This window comes from Lepeophtheirus salmonis, chromosome 14, assembly GCF_016086655.4.
Source record: "Lepeophtheirus salmonis chromosome 14, UVic_Lsal_1.4, whole genome shotgun sequence".
Taxonomy (NCBI): Eukaryota; Metazoa; Arthropoda; class Copepoda; order Siphonostomatoida; family Caligidae; genus Lepeophtheirus; species Lepeophtheirus salmonis.
The window spans coordinates 22721866-22741548 of NC_052144.2; the positions used below are offsets into that span (position 1 = coordinate 22721866).

Sequence of the window (19683 nt, forward strand, 5' to 3'; positions counted from 1 at the left end):
AAGATCAGGCACACTTTTAAAACAAAAAATATCTGAAATACCTATAATATCTTTTTTGTTTGATGCAAAGGATTCTTTTAAGAGTATGATTTGAAGGCTGGTTCATCTAAACGTTCGCAAGGCAAAATAAAAAAGCGCTGCTGTGACTTTATTTCTGAACTGATTTTATTAAAAATTTCACAAAAATCAACTTTATAACATAAATTTAGCATTCAATCAATAAAATCACCATTAGCTTGGAACACACGTTCACTAAGTCCCCGGAAAAGCCTCACCGGGTAAAGTCCAGAATGTTCTCCTTATCTCAGCTCTCAGGGATCTTGTGTTTGCTGGAACCTTCATTGGAAACCCATTCAACATTGCCCTAAGAAAAAATAGTCTAAAGGGTTCAATTCCGGCTAGTTGGGAGACCAAGAACTCGGTAGGACCTACATCGCATTCTCAGTATTAAAAAAAGAGTATTCTTTCGTTGGTGTGAAAGGGTGGCCCATCTTGCTACCAGATTTAAGGTTGGTCTTTCATGATACTACAGATCCAAGGAAAGACTTTGGTTCACATAACACGGATGTAAGTCTTGAAGTTGACCTTCAGACCCTGCTTGAAGATGAAGGACGGCATAACGTGACCTTCGCTGCTAACAGCGCTAATAACCATTACTTCCTGTACTTTATGATCTTAGGGACGTTATAAGGACTTTTAGCCAACCATCTATTCTTCCTCGAATTTTGATTCTGGGTTTGACAGAATTTTTTTTCTCATCTGAGAAGAACCAGACTAAATTTTCACGGGAGGCTTCTGTTTTAGCTTGATCAAAGTCTTGGCTTAGTAGACCCTTTTCTACTGTTTTGACGGGTTTTATTTTCTTCAATAAAGCAGAGCTTTGAACGATTTTGGCCGCTTACGGGTCACAATATTTTTTGAAAATTGCTATGAGTGGGGCCTCACTACTATGCTCGACACGTTTTCTGATTTTTTTTACGAATCGAGTTGTGCACCCTATCGCTATGGCCAAAAACGTATTGTCTATTTTACCATTTAAATTGTACAAAATACAAAAAATTGCAGAACGTTTTTGTTCCTGATTAAAAGAAGACGGTGGTATATTGTCGTAAGGATAGATAATGAGCAACTGACATGGTAGAGTGACATTTTTACTGGATTAAATCTCTATTAGTATTTATTTGTATTAAATCCGACTGGTAGAGGGATTGGAAGAAAATTGCTAAGGTTTAAAAGAACTACCCTGTATTTGTTAGCGAGGGCCTCGAAGTCTTGTTTTTAATTCAGGTATTTTATATAAGTTTGCCTACACGTCATATTATCTCTTCCTATTTCGAAATTAATGACAACAAGAGTGGATAGTTGAAATTCAATTATCCTAACCATTTAATAATAAGGAAATAACTTCGCAAAGGGAAGAATATATTATTGAATTAGGAGGAATAGGATGTTGACTTAAATAATCAGAATTGCTCAAATAAGTTTTGACGTAGTACTAGTAAGGTTGTGCCCGGTTCAGGTTCAGCGATTCTGTCGGTCCCGGTCTCGATTCTTTCATTTCAACGGTTTCGGTCTCGGTTCAGCTTTATTGGTCTCAGTTCCGGTCTTCGGTTTCGGTTCTTTTTAATACATGATTAATTTGGTAACAAGTACTTAAAACAAGGGACGATGCTAGAAAATTTGGGCCCAGGAAATGATATTCCATACAAGCAGGGCAGCAGCTACCTTATACGCTGAGTGTGTATTACCTCCAAGTTCCAATAGGGGCCCTGAAAACTCGTATAAAGGGAGCCTCAGTTTAAAATTTATTAGTGTAGCTTTACATAGTGAAGTTTGGGAAATCCTATGTTAAGAAATATTATAGTCATCATATTATAGGGTCCTTACAAGCTTAGTAGTGGACTTGGACAATTTCGAGATAGAAAGGTAAAGTATAACGTGCGGGTAAACTTACACAATGTACCCTTAAATTCTTCACAAAATAATATATAGTCTTATTTTCTTAATTTTTTACGAAAACCCGATTATGTTAACTATTGCAACCATCCCTGGCTATTGGACAATTTTTACAAATTATGAGTATAATAAATGACTGGTATCATTTCTAAATAGATCCATAGAATAGCATACTTTTTTCTTTTGAGAAATTCAGCAAAAAAACAAAAAGTGTTGCAACTGCCCTGGATATTCCCATCCTGCTTAAATGTCAGAAAACATTAAGAGGAATATGTCTTTGACCATCATCATTCACTCTTCCGATCATTAAACTTGACGTGATAATGATAATATCCTAACTCAACGATTACGGAATCTGCAAAAACATACTAATATTTTCAATTCTTTCGAGAGTGGGTAACTTCATTGTTATCAACAACCTTTGATTCCTTCTGCGCCTTGACCTTGCAAATAATTATTCAATGGAGTAGGTAGTTCTTTGAATAAGTACTTTTAAATGATTTTACCTTCTTTGAGGGGCGATGAATGTACATATTATTAGGTGTGTAATACATTTTGTAGGTACTTCTTCTATTTATGATTTAGACAATGATGAATTCAGGCTTGGACCCGTTCACACTTTTCCGTTTATTCGTTCACCCGTTCATTTCTAAAACAAAAATCCGTTCAAGTCCTCATTTGTAAATTATTTCCTCTTATTTTTTCCAAACGAAACGAGAAAAAGGTGATCAATTTCCGTCCCAATACGAAAGGTCCATTGTGATGTACCACAGATGACATCCCTTTATCATTTTCCCTCGTGACGTATTATGTAACTTTTTATTCACCCAGCAGAATTACCGTTGTGAATTCATAGAGGTTGCATAGTTAGTTGCAATGTTGCCAAGCTAGCTGATTTCTTCCAGATATATCTCATTTTGACATGTATAGCTGGAAAAATGTCATTTAGCTGATAACGGTAAAGTTATCAGCAATTGTTTAGATTTTTGTTCAATTTTTAGTATTATCAGAAATATAAAAATAAAATTATAAGTCCAATTTTGGGACTGTAACTTGATAAAATTAAAATTAGGTTTCGATGTAATAGCTCAGAGCACACCCAGGGTTGAATCAATCTTATAACTGGCTAATATAGGCTGCATACTAGAACAAGGATTACTCTATATATACGTACGTACATGGAACACACAATTTTTTTTTTTTTTTTCATCCATTTTTTTGACCAATAGTTATTAAATGAAACAGGGAATTGAATTCAATCGTTTAATGAATGTCATAAGATTTTATATTATCAAAATTCACGCTGGATTTGAATTTATTTTACCCTTTATGGTCGAAATGAAGAAATAATATAGGAAATAATTAATTAATTATGCTATGCACTGCTTCATATAATATGTGATCTTAATATAACATCTGAAACCCTGTTACATATCACATCCCAAATAAAGTACTTGATTTGGTGGTATTAAATGAAAAGTACCATTAATCGAAAGAAATGAGGTTATATTTATTCTGAATATTTTATGAAAAATTTATTTGTTATTTTATTTGTGTTGAATTGTTTTTGTTTAGAGTTTAGAAATAGAAATTAAAAGTTTTATCCCTTCATTTTCAGGAACAGAGGTTTAGGTTTAATTTTCTCTTTTGTAGACAGCCTCACAAATTTTCTAATTTAATACTTTTTTTTTCGATAAATGATAAATTAAATAAACAAAAAAAACCTCTCAATTTTGAGCCTGTAAATATAGATAGCCGATTTTTGTCTAAACTAGCAAATTTCTAGCTGATTTCCGAATTAGATATAAGTAATTTTGCTTCATCCCACCTGGCAACACTGGTGAGTTCTATAGTAACTCATGGTGACATCAGAGGTCCTTAGTGGTCAAAAAAATATTATGTTAACCAATATATTGTGGACAAAAATTGATTATGTTGTCATCGTTTTGTATCTTGTTCATAGGTAAAGCTCTAAAACAAAATAGCAAAACGGTTAAGCATATTTTCTTCATGCAAGATCTTTACATAATACAAATGACGTTATTCTATCATTTTTTGACATTTTACTCTATGTCATATACCATTTTTCTTCCCTTAGCAGAATTTACCTTGTTAATAATTACGATAAAAAGCTGACTTCATGAAGGCTCGTAGTTAGCTATAAAGTAATATCCAACACTCCTAGCGAACAAAAAAGTGTCACTAAGAACATTGATTTGTACGAATATTCATCACGTGGTCTTCGTTTTGACACTTGGTTATAGCTTTGGCCCTGTGATAAATAAAAGGAATTTCTTCAAATGTTTGTATTAAAAAGTATGTAAAATACTGTTGTTTTTCTGTTCTCCTTTTCTCCTACACAGGAAATTGAGTCTTTGAGTTTATTGGTTTCCTAAGTATTGGTGATGCACGGCCAAAAAATTTAAAGTTTTCTATTCTTAAAATTTAGGCTCAAGATTAAAAAAAAACGTATCTGCTAAAAAGTTAAGCTCCCCCTAAAATAATAATAATAATAAAATCCTGCATGCGCTCTTGTTATTAAATGGAAAAAAAAAATGTCTGAATTGGTGTGGTTGTTTGATGATGAACTTTATATATCTACTTACATATTAGATACTATGTAAAGATGTGTGGGACAGAAGAACAAGAAGAATTGGTCATTCTTTGTTCGTTCAAAACCATTATATTACGTATTATCATTATTATCTGGTTATTTGTTGCTCAAAAAGAAACCGTGAGTGGGACGATGCTTCAATACAAATATTCCCTTCAGTAATGTGAAAATATGATCAACAAATCCCTTTCGGCTGGCAATTTATATATTATATCGTTATTCATCATGATTACTTAAGAAGAATATTGAAAAATAAGTCATAGTCGAATAACAAATAATCATATGAGAAACTGATCCTTCTTGGACGTGAGTCATCAGAACTATGACTTTGATGAAAAAGGAATATTATTTACGGAAATAGACACACTATTAATATAATATTTCCAACGTGCAACCTTAGTCACATCGTTGTGATATTATTATTTAGTTCTATATTAATATTAGCGTGCCCGTGCGTCGTAATCCTTGTGTGAGTAAGTATGTAGCGAGTGAGTGAGTTTTACTTCGCTGACCCTTTGCTCAAATGAAGGGCCCGTAGTAATACAAGGCAAGTTAGGCTTAAAAAATATTCAAGCATTACCTTCAGTTGTAACTTAAACGCCATGACGTATGGGGGGGTGCTCCTCAAACTAGAAGTTAAAAAATTGTTCCTTCTCTCTCATAATAAATGAAACAACCATAATAATAGTTATATTAACAAAAATCCATTTCCGAACCGGCTCCATCAAACCAACTAAGACAAATAAATATATTATATATATTAACAGCAGTAAACAACAAACAAACAAAATGGAGCTTCGTATACGAGAATGTTGTTGTTCCTTAGCGACATTTGTTCGAATTTTTGGACTTGTAATGATATTTGCATATATTCTCTCGGCAGTAGGTGTGATCCTTTGGTATGGTCTCTTTACTGAGGAAAATTCGGAGCATTCCAGGCTCCTATTAGTGATTTTTATTCTGGGTTTATCTTTTGTATTCCTGGGGATACTTGTTAATTTACTTCTCCTATTCGGACTTAGTTGTAATAAGAGAACTCTTTTCTTACCCTGGCTCGTCTTTCATTTCATGATCATTCTAGGTAAGGAAATATTTTATCATTAATAGTACTTATCAAGTATATTATTGTATCTTCCAATGTAGTCCATTCATTTTGTGTATTTGTTACTTTCAAAAATCTAATTTATTTTTTTACAGCATATGTATATACAGCCCAATATTTCATACTATAATTTAAAACCTACATTTGATAAATGAAACTTCATTTGTACCCGTCCTTCCAAACATCAAATCTATCAATTTCTAGTTATTTTATTGTGGCGATGAACTTTTGCTGTACTTTAAGTGCAATTTGGGACGTCTCCAAAATGATTAACCATAATAATTTGTTAACATGCTTTATATTACCGATCATTCGTTGAATAATAGAAAATATGTTGTTCAAACTCCATTTTTGAAAATTAATTCTAGCTTGTTTTTGTCCCAAATATTTTATAGAATTTTTTTTGTCAATTATAGGTTTTGTATACAAATTTCTGGGATACGTTGAGATATTCAAAAGTATTATTTTAGTTTAAGACCATTATTTGAATTTTAAGACACATTTAAAAGACATAAAGTATGCACATTGTACATTTCTAATTATTTATTTGTGAAGATAATTTTTTATATACTTTAAGTATAATTTGCAAATACTCCTGAAAGATTAATCAGAATAATCCGTTTTGATTGAAATGGATGATAATTATTCGTCGAAGATTAAATAAAATATGGATTCCATTCATTTCGAGCTATTATAAATTGGTTAATCTAAGTGAAGTGACTATCACATCTCTTACATTATTTGTGTCGTGTGGGAGTTATTCGTTTCTCTTCTTATTTTACCGTTGCCATCTCATTTTTGGGGGGCTGTACGTACGTGGTTAAGGGATAATTATTGATTCACACACCTGGCTGACCCAATTAGGGGAAGTGAGCAATCCTCTTTTTTTATGACAAAACAACGGAGGCGCAGAATCAACCCTCCTCTAATATTTAATGAATCCACCATTCCTCCATAGAACTCAAATATTGTAATGATTGGAGCTGATAAGTTTGGATCTTATAGATCTTCTTTTTTAAATAAGAAAAAAAATGTATTAGATTCAAGGTTCACCCGTATCTTAGTAGTTTCTAAGATTATCATTACTTGATTGGTAATTTATTTTACATTGTATATGAAGGACTTGTATTTTCTTGAAATGGAGTATCTAATATTTCTCTCTCTATTAGATAGGAAGGGGTTTATTGTTATTTGCTATTACTCAATAGGATATATGTGGTGAGTAAACACAAAAACAATCTTTAACCATAATCTAGAAAAGGGAAAATATGTCTTTTTTTATATGCACTACATATAAATCGATATTTTATTGAAGTATTCAAATTTCTGGGTTGAGGTTAATTACATAAGAATTTTAAGTATAGTTTTAAACCTTTATTTGATTTATGAGACTTCGTTTAGTCCCGATATGCCCCCTTTCAAATACATCAAAATTTTCAATTTCGAACTATTTCTTTATTGTGACGATTAATTTTTGCTACTTCAAGCTCCATTTTTGGCACCTTCAAAGGATTGATCAGAATAATTGATTAAACGAAATTGAAGATTATTTAATATCAAAGATATAAAGGTTATCCAGTTTCAATTTTCTGAGAAATCTTTCTAGCTTGCTTTCTGAGATGATGGGCTATATATTCTACATGTAATATATATTGTATATATTACATTGCACTTCTTGTAAACAAGTTTTTGGAGACAATTACTTCGAGACTACCTGAAATAATTATCAGAAAGTATATCTATTCTACTGATGATGACAACAATATATTTCATTTCAATGTAGGAGTACTTTATAAATGTGTACTAAGTAATATATTCATGTGTTGCTTGTTAATATGTAGATTTCCAATTGGAGGATTCCCCTATTTCTGGAACAAATGTTTTTGATTATCACATATTATACATATACGATATACAAACAGGGTGTTCCATAATTTACTTTTCCAATTTTTGAATAAGGCTAAATGAAGTTTAAAAAATGATTATGAATTATATTTGGCATTAATAAAAAAATATTTTAGTCAATGTAACCATTAAAAGGTTTCTGATTTAACAGACTTTTTGAATATACTCTGAATTGAACTTGTTAGCAAGATTTTTGGATGATCCAAGCTATTGTTGCGCTCTTGGCATGGCTCGGGCTCTTTGTGGTCCTATATTAAAAAGTCTATTGTATTGAGATCTGGGCTCTGTGGGGCACATGGCACATTATTCATTAGTTTAGAAGCTAGGCTTATATAAAAAGGACAACGTTTAAGGTTATTTGCCAATTCCAAGTGCCTAGACACACTGTAAATTGTCTTATGTAAGGCTCCTCGGAAATCTCCTTTCTAGACAATACTGCGCGGAAGAAGAAGAAAAAACTTAAAAATTACCAAGAAATATCATAAAATTTAGTGATAAATAATTAATTTGACTCATTTTGGCTTGTTTACTCATTCTATCAATAATGACTATACAGTTTCAAAAGTCGAATCCTTATTTTAACTTGTATACTACATATGTTGTGAGTGATCATAAATTCAATCTTGAACATAAATCTATAAATATTTTCTGCCCAATATTACGTAAACATAAATTGGTCAATTATAAACTTTACATTCAAATTTCTTGGATATCTATGAAGATACCCAAAAATAATATCAACAGTTGGACACCCTCATTTGATCTATGAGACTTTAGTTTGTTACAAATATGGCCTTTTAAATACATAAAATCTATATTTAAAAAAAAGATTATAAATGTAAAAATGAATATTTACTATTTGAAGTTCAATTTGCAAATGTGGCCCGTCAAGACAAAAGCAAGCTAGAAGGATTTTTCTTAAAATTGAATGTGGTTTACATTTGTATTCTTCGACCAATAATAGTCACTGTAAATTGTAATTAAACTAACCAAAATTGACTATTAAAATAAATAAATATATTTGGTTGGAAATGTCATATTGTGGACAATCTGATAATCTGACTCTTGATATCAAATAAAGTTAAAATTATTATGTATCTTAACTCATCTTACGAATTCGAATACAATGCCTACAATTGACTGAAATATTGGCCTGTATTTATATTTGAAGTAACCAAAATAAATTTGGGGTTTCTCCTTTTCATGAATTAATTATCTCGAAAATTGTTTATATGTTGACACACCACAATTGCCTTCAAAAGATGAATCAGAATAACCCTTGTTGATAGAACTTGAAGATAAGTATTCGTCGAAGAATACAAAATATGTCATTAATGTTAAATTTTGAGAAATAATATTCTAGCTTGCTTTTGTGCTGATGAACTACAAACTATGTAGAGAAACTTTTCAAAAAGTAGACATAACTTGTTTTAATAACTGTCTGATTATTCCTTTTGGAGATATTGTGCAATGTTGAGTGCATGTGCAAGAACTGGTTACTATCTTCTAATACCTATAAAATTTATTATATACATAGATATATTACATCATCTTCTTTTTTTCAATGTCTTTTAACATATCCTGATAATACAAAATCTTTCACGGGGATAGGATGGATCTCTTAAGGAACCAATCATTGGTGTATAATTTTTTTTAAATAAGAATGATTGGCACACTGCCATGTTATTTTACTCTTAAGTAAAATACAATTTGAAAACCCTTTGTTCGTAGTATGTTGTATTTATAAATTGTTTTTCAATAATCCATTTTCTTTTTCTTCCTTGGCTCGTTTTTAACAGTTTTTATCATATTCTATAAATATTCTAAAAAATATTCTGGAAACAAATATCCTGAAGTTTTTTTACATATTTTTCATTTTTTGGTCATTATCCTCTTCTTGTCCATTCCTAAGGGATGAAGATAAGAATACCATACCATGGCCTGGGCTTTTTTTGTCAATTAATGTAGGGGGGAGACTAGGAACAGTTGCAACAAGCTCTTTTTATCAAACCTCAAAACAGCTACAGCCATTACATTTACATAACAATCGTATAAAATAAGTAGAATATTGTGAAAAACGATATTGGATAAAAATTGTTTGGTAGGGTTAAAATAAGATTTTTTAAGAAAGATTATATTTGTAATATCGAAGTCAGTTTTTCTTATAAATTATATTTGAATTATTGATTATTTAACTATCAGTTGATATAAGTTTATTAAATTTTAAAACTCTTTTAATCAGGTTAAATTTGACTATTACAATGTTCAGTATAAAAACAGTTGCACACTCACATGTAGCTACTCAATACGTAGATGTTCTCTCCCCAAGAAGTAAATATCAATCACTAAAGCTTGAGAAAATAAAATAAAACATTGCTCAGTGTACCAACAACAGCAAGACGCGAACGTTAAAAAATGCTTGGGATTTACTACCAAACATACATGTACTCCCCTTTTATTTTATTTTTTAATATGAAGAAATGAGCGTACACACATTCGTTGCTAAACCTCATCTAAAGTCAGATTAATTATTTTTTATATATAATTAACTGTTCTTTTTTATTATGAGCTTTAACAGGCTTGTTGTTAAAAATGAGTACTCAACTTATATTTTATAAATATGAGTTAGTTGACTTTTAACATCTGTGAGATTTCATTCATTTATACTATGGAATAATCACTCATGCAGCTTAGCTTATTATTGTCAATTTTCCTATTGAAGGAATGTAGTAATAAATTACGTCCACTCTTTTTTTTCAACCAAACAAACGTCTTGTATTCCCCTCATGTGGGAATAAAAATTCTAGGATTTTATAGTTTTTATACAATTCCGATACTCATTTTTCTTTTTTAATATGACATACTCCATTGCATTGTTGTTACTTTGATCAAGTATCATACCTAAGATGCATTCAAAAATGTGTACTGTTGCAACATTTGCAAAAAAATGCCAAATTGTATAATCTCTAAATATATTCAAACCATAGCAAACACATTAAGCGTTTGTTTTGGTAAATTATGGTCTAAGTCAAACTAACCCGGAGTTTGTTTACATATTAGTACTTTGTTTACAAAAAAAAAGATGTTAGCGCAATCTTTCGGTTATTATTGACCATTGGTAGTTGTATATTATTTGTTTATATCGACATCTGCACCATCTTGTGGAAGTTAATGTTTTTTAAATTTGTTCATTCCCCATTGAGCCTATAGCAAAAAGTGTTGCAACTTTTCCCGGTCTCCCCTATTCTATAAACTATTCCATAAACAAATATCCTCAATTTTTTTTTACATATTATTTCGTTTTTTGTCCCTTTTCCTCTTCTAGTCCATTCCTAAGTGATCATTCCGAGGTATGAATACTATGGCTTGGGCCTTCTTTGTGAATTAATGTACATACTTGCTTGTTATTTTTATTTTTTTGTATGAGTTGACATTTTATGCATTGTTTGTATTACCTTAGGTTATAGACACTGTTAATATCTCACGACATATGAGTAGCTCAAATAACAACAATTTCATGACAATACAAAAAAATTATATTAAAAATATAATATTATGTACATTAAAATTTTGTCAAGCATAATGGTTATTATATTTGACAATACCTCTCCATTTATGTACCACCATAAGTATGTATATACTTATATATGGAAAAGGAAGTAGTTGTTTGGTAGGTACTCTGCATTCTTTGTACGTAGCAATTGGACTTATATGGGTTGGTTTTGTATCTAAAAATATTCGTTTAACATGCTCTGAGGGTTTTATATATGTGTTATGGATGTCCCGAATTCACATTATAAAATCCTCCACGGTAGAAATTTTTCAGATACAGTCAAACCTTGTCTAAACCAAGGTAAATAGAAATATAATGTTAGAACATCATGTAATTGGGCTTGCTAAATTTTCAATTTGATGTATCGTACCGACTGCTGGGCAAGATAGGCAGATTTTCACAAATACACTCCACCACTCATAGTATATGACGTCACTATTGTTAGAATTTTCAATTTAGGGTATCGTACCGACTGCTGGGCAAGAAATACAGACTTTGTGAAAACGCAAGCCCTAATTCACTATGACGTCAATATTAAAAAACCTAGTGGAAGTTAAAACATCAGTCGTACACGCATTATGGTATAACCAAGGGTAGCTATAGACTAGGATAGCCACCGATTTTTTACCTGTTCCAGTGTAGAACCAAAAACAAAAAAGATTAATAAAGTCAATAGTGCTGAAATATCATCAAAAATATATGAATACCCAAATATTATATATTTGAGCCGTGTTTTTTTTTATATATATTCCCATAGATTGAACCTTCTATTACAACGTAAGTTATAATTCTTTATTGGCAATGATAAAAAAATGAATAACAAATATTAATCTTCATCAAAATATAGAATGTATTCAAATAATATATAAAATATTCAAATGAGGTTATTTTTCGGAAGACACAGAGGATAATTTAGCAGATTTTCTTCGTTGATCTGATGTTGATTCTTTTTTCCGCTTCAGACTGATCATTTCTTGAACTTACAAAGTTCTTGATATTGATATTGAATACATAGCAGGAAATCTTGCTCAATAAATCCTGGTACTAGTAACCAGATCCACATTTTTTTTTTTAGCAGTTAGAATACACTTTCATTGCCATTAATGCTTTGGGTCACCGTACAATTGAAAATATTAGTAGCAGATGAACAACTTTTTGATTAAATCTCGGCTGTTCAAAATACTACATACTTAGGAAGTTGTTTATGTAGCGAATTGACAAAAGAGCACATTCGAAGAGGTAATACGTCCTCCTCTATTAATCAACTCAATTAAACTGTTTTATCCGCATCTTCTTCGGTGGTAGCTTGAATATTATTGACATCGAAGGAACTCTCTTTAATTAAAAGATTCTTGGAGCAGAAACAAGACTTTTTTTAGCGACTGACTTTGCAATGAAATCACCGATGTAGTAAAGAGAAACATTGAGTTCAGTATCTTCATTGGTAAACCCAATTTCGGTGTTACAGATGTTAAACACCAAAGCTAAGTCTCCTTCACATTCCAATTCATTGGTGTCATCAAATATTCCGTACAACTCGGTTTATTGGAACTTTAGTATATTTTGAAAAAGCTCTAAAGTGAAGTGCTTTTTCTGCTTGAAGAAGTTGTCTAATTGAGTTGAAATAGTGTGTCCCTGCCATCCGAAAGAACGGTCACTTTGACTTTTTTTTTCTAAGTTATTTAATGCTTCTTCAATAAGAAATTCTTCTTTTTCTAGTTCTATGCTTTTCAAGAGAGACAAATGTTTGGAATTTGCTAAGTCTCTATAAGTATTCCATCTTTCTTAACTAAGTGCTTAAGACAATGAGTAGGTACAATAGAACCTTGGAGAAAAGATTTGAAGCTCAGATTTTCTTTTATAATTATTCTTCTTTCTACCACAGTCCATTTTCACCCTCACAAAATTGGAGAACATATATATTTTTTGGTTTGATTTGAAGAACTTGAAATCCGGTGGGTAGATAAATGTTCCCTTCTGAAATGAAGAAAAAGAAAAGGTGACTTTCGACTAGACTATTCTTGAATCAACAAGTGGTTCTTAACAAAAAACAGAGATGGTAACCAGATTCATGAATTACCTTTCAATAAGGAGCTGACAGTTTCAAATTGATTTTTTCAGCTTCGAAAAAAGCTTTAGACGCTGAATCTATCCATTCTTTCTCAAAGTGAGAAGGTGAATTGGCCGTAGATGATCTTCTTGATGTTAAAGGAGTGGATAGATAACTGGGTAAGTTGGTTTAAATGCAAGGAACATCATGTTCTTTTAAGTGAGGCTTCTAAGCTTTCCCATCTGGGATTTTCTTTTTCTTTCTACTGGGATTCCTATCCCAAGACTCATAAATGAAATCATCGGGGCAAAAATGAAGCAAGCATACAACTAAAAAGTATTTTTAATCTTCTTGATGATCCTGATGGCATGAATCCACTTTTGTCTTCGAATGGGATTAGTCGGGAGCCTGTGGGTTGAAACTTGAGGCAGGGTTTTCTTTCTCGGTTGACCCACGACACAACCATGTACAACAGAAGCGTTGGGCATGGTTAATAAATCACCTTAATAATTAACTAAAGAATCCAAATGGATGCCACTTGAATTTAAATAGAACTCACGTGATAAAGTGAGCTAAACTTTAGAAGAGAAGAAGGAATATTTCCTCAACTCGTACTACACTAAAGTAGAGGAAAAAAGGAAAAATAGTGATTATTCCAGTTATATCGCCTTTCTTGGGTATAACCTTGTGTTTATATTAACCTTGGTCTAACCGTCACATTGTTGTGTGAGTCTTTTTATATTATGTCCACCACCATGTCAGGACCGTTCCTTGGAATTTTTCCGTAAAATGTTGATGGTTTTAATACGGACATATTATATTTAAACTTATTTTTATAATTTATTATATTACATAACAGAATAATGGTTAAAAAAAAATACACTCAATGACGTCAAGAGTCCTCTGATGACATCAATAATTATTCTGAGGAAAGAAATTGAATTGCTTATGAGTTTATAACTAACTTTATAATTAATAATTTAGATGTAAGGGGATTAAAACAAGCTTATAGATGCTTGATATTCAAAATAATTGATTAGTCCAACTGGGAATTTTTTTTTCACCGAAATATTGTTGTATATATATATTGGATATTCAACGCAACCTAATTAACTTATATTAAAATCTAAATTGACCAAAAATCAATCAAAATCGACCTTTTTTAGAAGCATTCTTCAGCTATGATATAAAACACTTGAAGAATAATATGTATATATATATATATTAGCTTCTAAGTAAGGTCCTTCATTTTACTAGATTTTTTGGTAATTATACACATTTTTTTAACTGTAATCAAAATAAAGTAATTAACAATTCATTTTTCAAAAGCTGAAATGTTTGTATCAATTTGTTATTTACTTTGATTTTCATCTATGTTGTTCTTTCATGTCGAAATGTGCCACTGAATGGTAGTTATACCCTAAAAACTTCATTTAAAAAACTGGCTTAAAAGGCCAAACCTGTAGAGGTTGAAAGTTTTAATGGCCATTTTTGTGTTCTACGGGTTAAATAACAATAATAAATGTGGTTTTCAGACTGTGGGCAAAAATGCTCTTGCCGATATAGGAGTTTTGATTTATACCGTGCATCCCTAATGTATATGTGATGTATGAACATAAAATCAATTAGAAAAGAAATTACCCATTTATTTTTTTACATCCTATTGTATATGTAAATACTAATATTGGCTTTTGGTCTAAAAATCTTAGACCAGTCTGAGAATGTAATGATTTTTAGTGGACTATACTTATTCGCTCCCTTAAATTCTATCTGGATTGGTCTTGTTTAAAGTTCAGATTAAACTGATTCTATAGATAAATTGTTAATCACGTCATGTGATTTTGATGTCAGAGAGCACCACGCTCTGAAAAGTCAATAGTGGATAAAATATTGGAAATTGTCGAGTCTGACCGTCATGTAAGCACTTTTTTGATCCCAAAAGAGATAAATATTAATAGAATTTTTTTTTTTTAATCCATTTGAAATAATGGATTTCTTTTTACTACAACTTTTATGTAATTCAAACACCGTTTTGAGAAAAAAGAATACTAGCTTGCTTTTGTGTTGACGTCCCACATATTTTAGTATATGTATTTATATACATTTGTGTATTTTTCGTGACAAAATAATTATTTGCTCAATAAGTTTTACAATTATTTTTAATTATGGGTATGGAGTTGTCTCAGTTACATGATTAACTCAAGGTCTTTGTTTTAATTGAGGACTTGAGAAATGGGTAGACTTCCGATGTCCGAAGTTATATTACTTCTAATCATGTACATATAATCTTGTGTAATACACATACATTTATTTATATGTCATCTGAGTAGGCATTGTTTTGAATCTACTCGTACATACAACCATTTACGCAATACTTTTGTACACATAAAAAATCGTTTGTCATCTTCTTCTTTAAGATGATACTCTTTTGATAAATGTCAAATTCATATGTCTATGTTATTTTATCCTTTTTCTAAATAATGTGAGAGACAGGATACTAGTTTTAACAAAGGTTCGTAAGGAATATCTACTAGGACTGTGTTTGTCCGAAAAAGTTCACCTCCCGTCAGATCCCATCCTAATAACATAGAGTTGACATGTTTTTAATGAAAAAACTACCTTTAAAAAGGAAAAACGGTTGTTGCGTGTGTTCTTTCTTCTTTTTTGTTCATTATTTAATAGGTCCCCGTGGTCTTAATTTCTCCTTCTGAAGTATGTATTATTACCTATCTTTGATGTAAATTGTTTTAAAAATCCATAGTTGAATAAATATATATGAATTTAAATATAAATATAATATTTTCACTGCAATAATGCTATTTTCAATGTAGAAAGATCTCTTATTTATAGCAGTAATTCATTTTCTCCTACCAACGTCATACAACAGGCAGTTAATATTAAAAAGGGTCTTAATTCAGTAATACTATAAGTTATCTCACGTCTTTTTCTTGTACTCTTTTTTACTTTTTTATATCAACTCTACCTAAAGTACATTCTTTTCTTAATGACATCCGCAATTAATATCCACCAATTTTTATAAGAATAATACATACTTCAATTTGCCCCAATTTATTAAGAATATTGTCAAAGAATTTTCGTGCTTGAAAGTTACTTAAAATTTTAGAAAATTAATTAAGTATACTTTACTACAATGTTAGTGAAGAGGATGCTTTGTAGAGTGCAGTGTTTTAGATTTGGAGCGTTTTTTAAGGACCGAAAAAAGGGACGGGACAAACTTTTAGTCCCATTTAAAGTACCGACATACCCATAATACCTAATATGAATATAGGAGGTAGTTAGGATGACCTTCTAAGGACACCATTCATAGGCTGCCTATATAGTTAGCTATATAGGTAGATTTTATTAAAAGTAGATCAACGAATGAGAAATTTAACACGCTTCGGATTGTGCATTTTTTTATATCTATATAACCATGGCTAATTAAACGAATGAATGAACATTGAACTTCACCGAGTTAGTATCACGTAAATGTCACTAATGATTCCATAAAATCTTATAGGTTGCTTTGCTTTGGGTTTATTCATTATTATCCATTACACAATATTAGAGCCGAGTAAAAGAGCCAATGGAAAGGAAGAGTATGAGAAGGCATTTGACGGCGACTCACAAACGACACAAGCCATGGCAGTGGTCTCTGTCATTCCTTTAGTAAGTATTTAGTCATTTAACCTAATATATTTTCCATGCATTAATTATTTTTTCTCTTCCAGTTAGTTGGGATATTCCTTATGTTTATGTGGATATTCGTTGATCAGCTCTTTATTCAAATGAGAGCTATGAAGAAAAAAAAGAACATTGAAATTGGCGCTTCTACCCTCAGTTTGGCGTATTCTGTAAAGAATGACCCTCTTCGTCCGCATCACTCTATTCCAGTGAGTCGAAGAATACTTAAACAGCCCCCTCCTCCCCGATATGTTCAAAGCTTACCGCGTTCAACCGGTGGTGGTAAAGCTCGAAAACTTGGTGGAAGACGTGTTGAATTGAGCCACAAAACGTCTTCAGCTAGTGCATCTACAAGTTTGCACCGACGAAGAGTCGCTTCACGACTTAAGAAGTCAAAAAGCTTAGAACAAATCCTAGATTCGAGTTCCTCCAGCATGAGTGGGCCCCACTATTGGGTATCGAATGGGAACATTCCATCGAGTAATTCTGGAAGTCATCGCTCTCACCGCAAAAGAAGGAGAGAAGTAAAGTCCATGGCTCCTAGTTATTGCACAATGGAACGTTCCTCTAGAAGTAAATCAGCTCCTCTGCGCAAAGAAGATAGTGGTGGTGGTCAACGAGCAGTTGAGTTCTTAGATGCCTATGATGAGGCATCCTATCTTCCTCCTCCGGTGCTAGATGAATCACAGCCCTACATTGGAGACTGTGATTTGAGTGGACTCGTCCCACCACCGCCCATTGATTCAGATACCGGTAAAAGTGTGACCATCGCATCAGAAGTCACTGAATATCGATATCCAGGTAAATGAGATTCAATGCAACTTCTTGTATTTTTGTTACACCACTAAAGTCCATCCATTTTCCAATGATTTAGAAAAAAGCAATAGGAAATCAATTCAAGAAGATCTCAATCTTATGCATCATAATGAAGAGCACCATCCCTCAAATGGGAACAACAGCAACAATCCTTCATCGGCCACCGACACATGGTTTACCAAGCTCTCCAATCGATCTCGACCTAGCTACACAAAGGATCAAATAATTGGTCTTTATTGTCAAGATGTGCCTTTGTAAATTCTTTGTAACTACACAATAGAATTCAATGCTGCTGACTGTGCGGGATATTTTACTATTATTATTAATTAATTATTATTATGTTAGTCTTTGTTAATGATATAATTAATTATTATTTTTATAAAAAGTTTCGGGTATTTTAAAATGAAAAAAAAAAATATCATTTATATAAAAAACAATTGATATAAATAGTGGTTTTATTTATTTCCTTATAACAATTAACATATATCGATGACATTAAAAACTATAAGGGCGTCATGGAAGTCAGGTTATTGGCTGTTGACGTAACACTATGGTTGTCTGGACTGTCATACTTATACTCTTTTTGCTACTAGGAAGTGTAAAAAAAATATCAACACCTTGATGAGGGAATATTTTATATTAATTATGCAGGGTGTGAACTGACATGTGCTTTGAGGTATTCTTGCTCGTTTATACTCTCTTAATTATTTATTAGAGAAGTGATATTTTTTAAAGAGCTTATGTAATATATGGAGTTATAAAAAATGCGTCCTGTTTGTATGTTGAAAAAAACAACAACAAGATATTGACAGGGTAACTCTGACTATTTGAAGAATGTTTGGGAGGAGACCAGCTTAGCTGCCATGACGTTTGATGATATTAGCGAGAAACAACTGTGAGATCAAAGAAATATATCATACCGTACCTTTATACTTAGATATCTAAGAATAGTGATAACAACTTTAGAAAATAGAAAAACACTTTCCAGGTTGACAACTTCAAAAAACGCCAGTAAATGAAAAATTTATTTTTCAAGAGTTGTAAATCCTAAGGATTTTCTATCGTGCAGCGGCGTTAGAATGTATTTGTAAGTAGGGGCGAAATAATACAATGGGCATATCATAGTCACACAACCTTACGGTTTTTATTATATAAATATTACCCTTAGTTAAAAAAGGGGAGACCGATTGCCCATATGGTTCTGGCGCATTACATGTTAGGATGTTAGATTTTTGGAACCTGACCAGTATTTTTTTTCCAAAGCTGTTATCATTATACTTTAACTATTGAGGAGAGTACATCAAAGTATAAATTAATCCATAGTGAGTGTGCATATGAAAGATGGAAAGGATTATTGTGGAGTTATAGGTGTAAGACTTTACTGTACTTAGAGTAGTATTGAGAATAAATATTGGAGTAATTCCTGTCTATGTCGTAGCAAAATATTTTTCTCCGCTCTTTTTATTACATACATGCTTATAACTTACAACTCTAAACATACAATATATCCTTAGCCACTCAATGAACGCTTAAATCATTATTGAGTAGTGAGATGCACTTATTAGAACATGATTAATAATTATTCAAGTCTAATAAATTTAGCATATTGCGTAACTTAAATGCGCAAACATGTTTTTGTTTTATTTTTAAATAAAAACCTCAATCCTTCACAGCATCAATGAATAAGTGTCTTATAAATTATATATTGAATGTTTGATGTTTCCTTATAAATCCTCATTCACGACTAAAATTCAGACTATCACTGACTTTGAAGGTCCAATCAATTAACTCTTTGATTCTCAAATCGACATGCAACAAAAAATTACATGCTTATATGAACAATATACTTGAAAGCTGATACTTCTCCCACATAAGATTAATTACTATAATAGCTATAAAAGTCCATATTTCAATGGCTACATGCTCTTGTAATTTTCATAAACTAAATCCTTCTTTGAAATGAGAATGCACAATTTAACGGTTTTTTGAGTACTCTTACAAGG

General features: G+C 31.5%; 1 protein-coding gene and 1 long non-coding RNA gene across 2 annotated transcripts; one reads left to right on the forward strand and one right to left on the reverse strand.

Annotated features, from left to right (window-relative positions):
• Positions 1 to 3153: 3153 nt before the first annotated feature.
• LOC121129096 (uncharacterized) lies at positions 3154 to 18127 on the forward strand. Its single transcript, XM_040724769.2, has 4 exons — positions 3154 to 5651; positions 16701 to 16849; positions 16912 to 17665; positions 17739 to 18127. Exons 1-4 carry the CDS (start codon positions 5360 to 5362, stop codon positions 17936 to 17938), a joined length of 1395 nt encoding a protein of 464 aa, XP_040580703.1. The 5' UTR covers positions 3154 to 5359; the 3' UTR covers positions 17939 to 18127.
• LOC139907147 (uncharacterized) lies at positions 7144 to 14732 on the reverse strand. Its single transcript, XR_011783550.1, has 2 exons — positions 13211 to 14732; positions 7144 to 13107 (listed from the first exon to the last, which is right to left on the reverse strand). It is a non-coding gene; the product is annotated as an uncharacterized lncRNA (long non-coding RNA).
• Positions 18128 to 19683: the final 1556 nt, after the last annotated feature.

Bases quoted from the DNA above. Each gene is read 5' to 3' on its own strand.
- LOC121129096 (XM_040724769.2), top strand. From the start codon at position 5,360: ATGGAGCTTCGTATACGAGAATGTTGTTGTTCCTTAGCGACATTTGTT. The intron at 5,652-16,700 runs GTAAGGAAATAT...AAAATCTTATAG, and splicing joins TCATTTCATGATCATTCTAG to GTTGCTTTGCTTTGGGTTTA. The intron at 17,666-17,738 runs GTAAATGAGATT...CCAATGATTTAG, and splicing joins CACTGAATATCGATATCCAG to AAAAAAGCAATAGGAAATCA.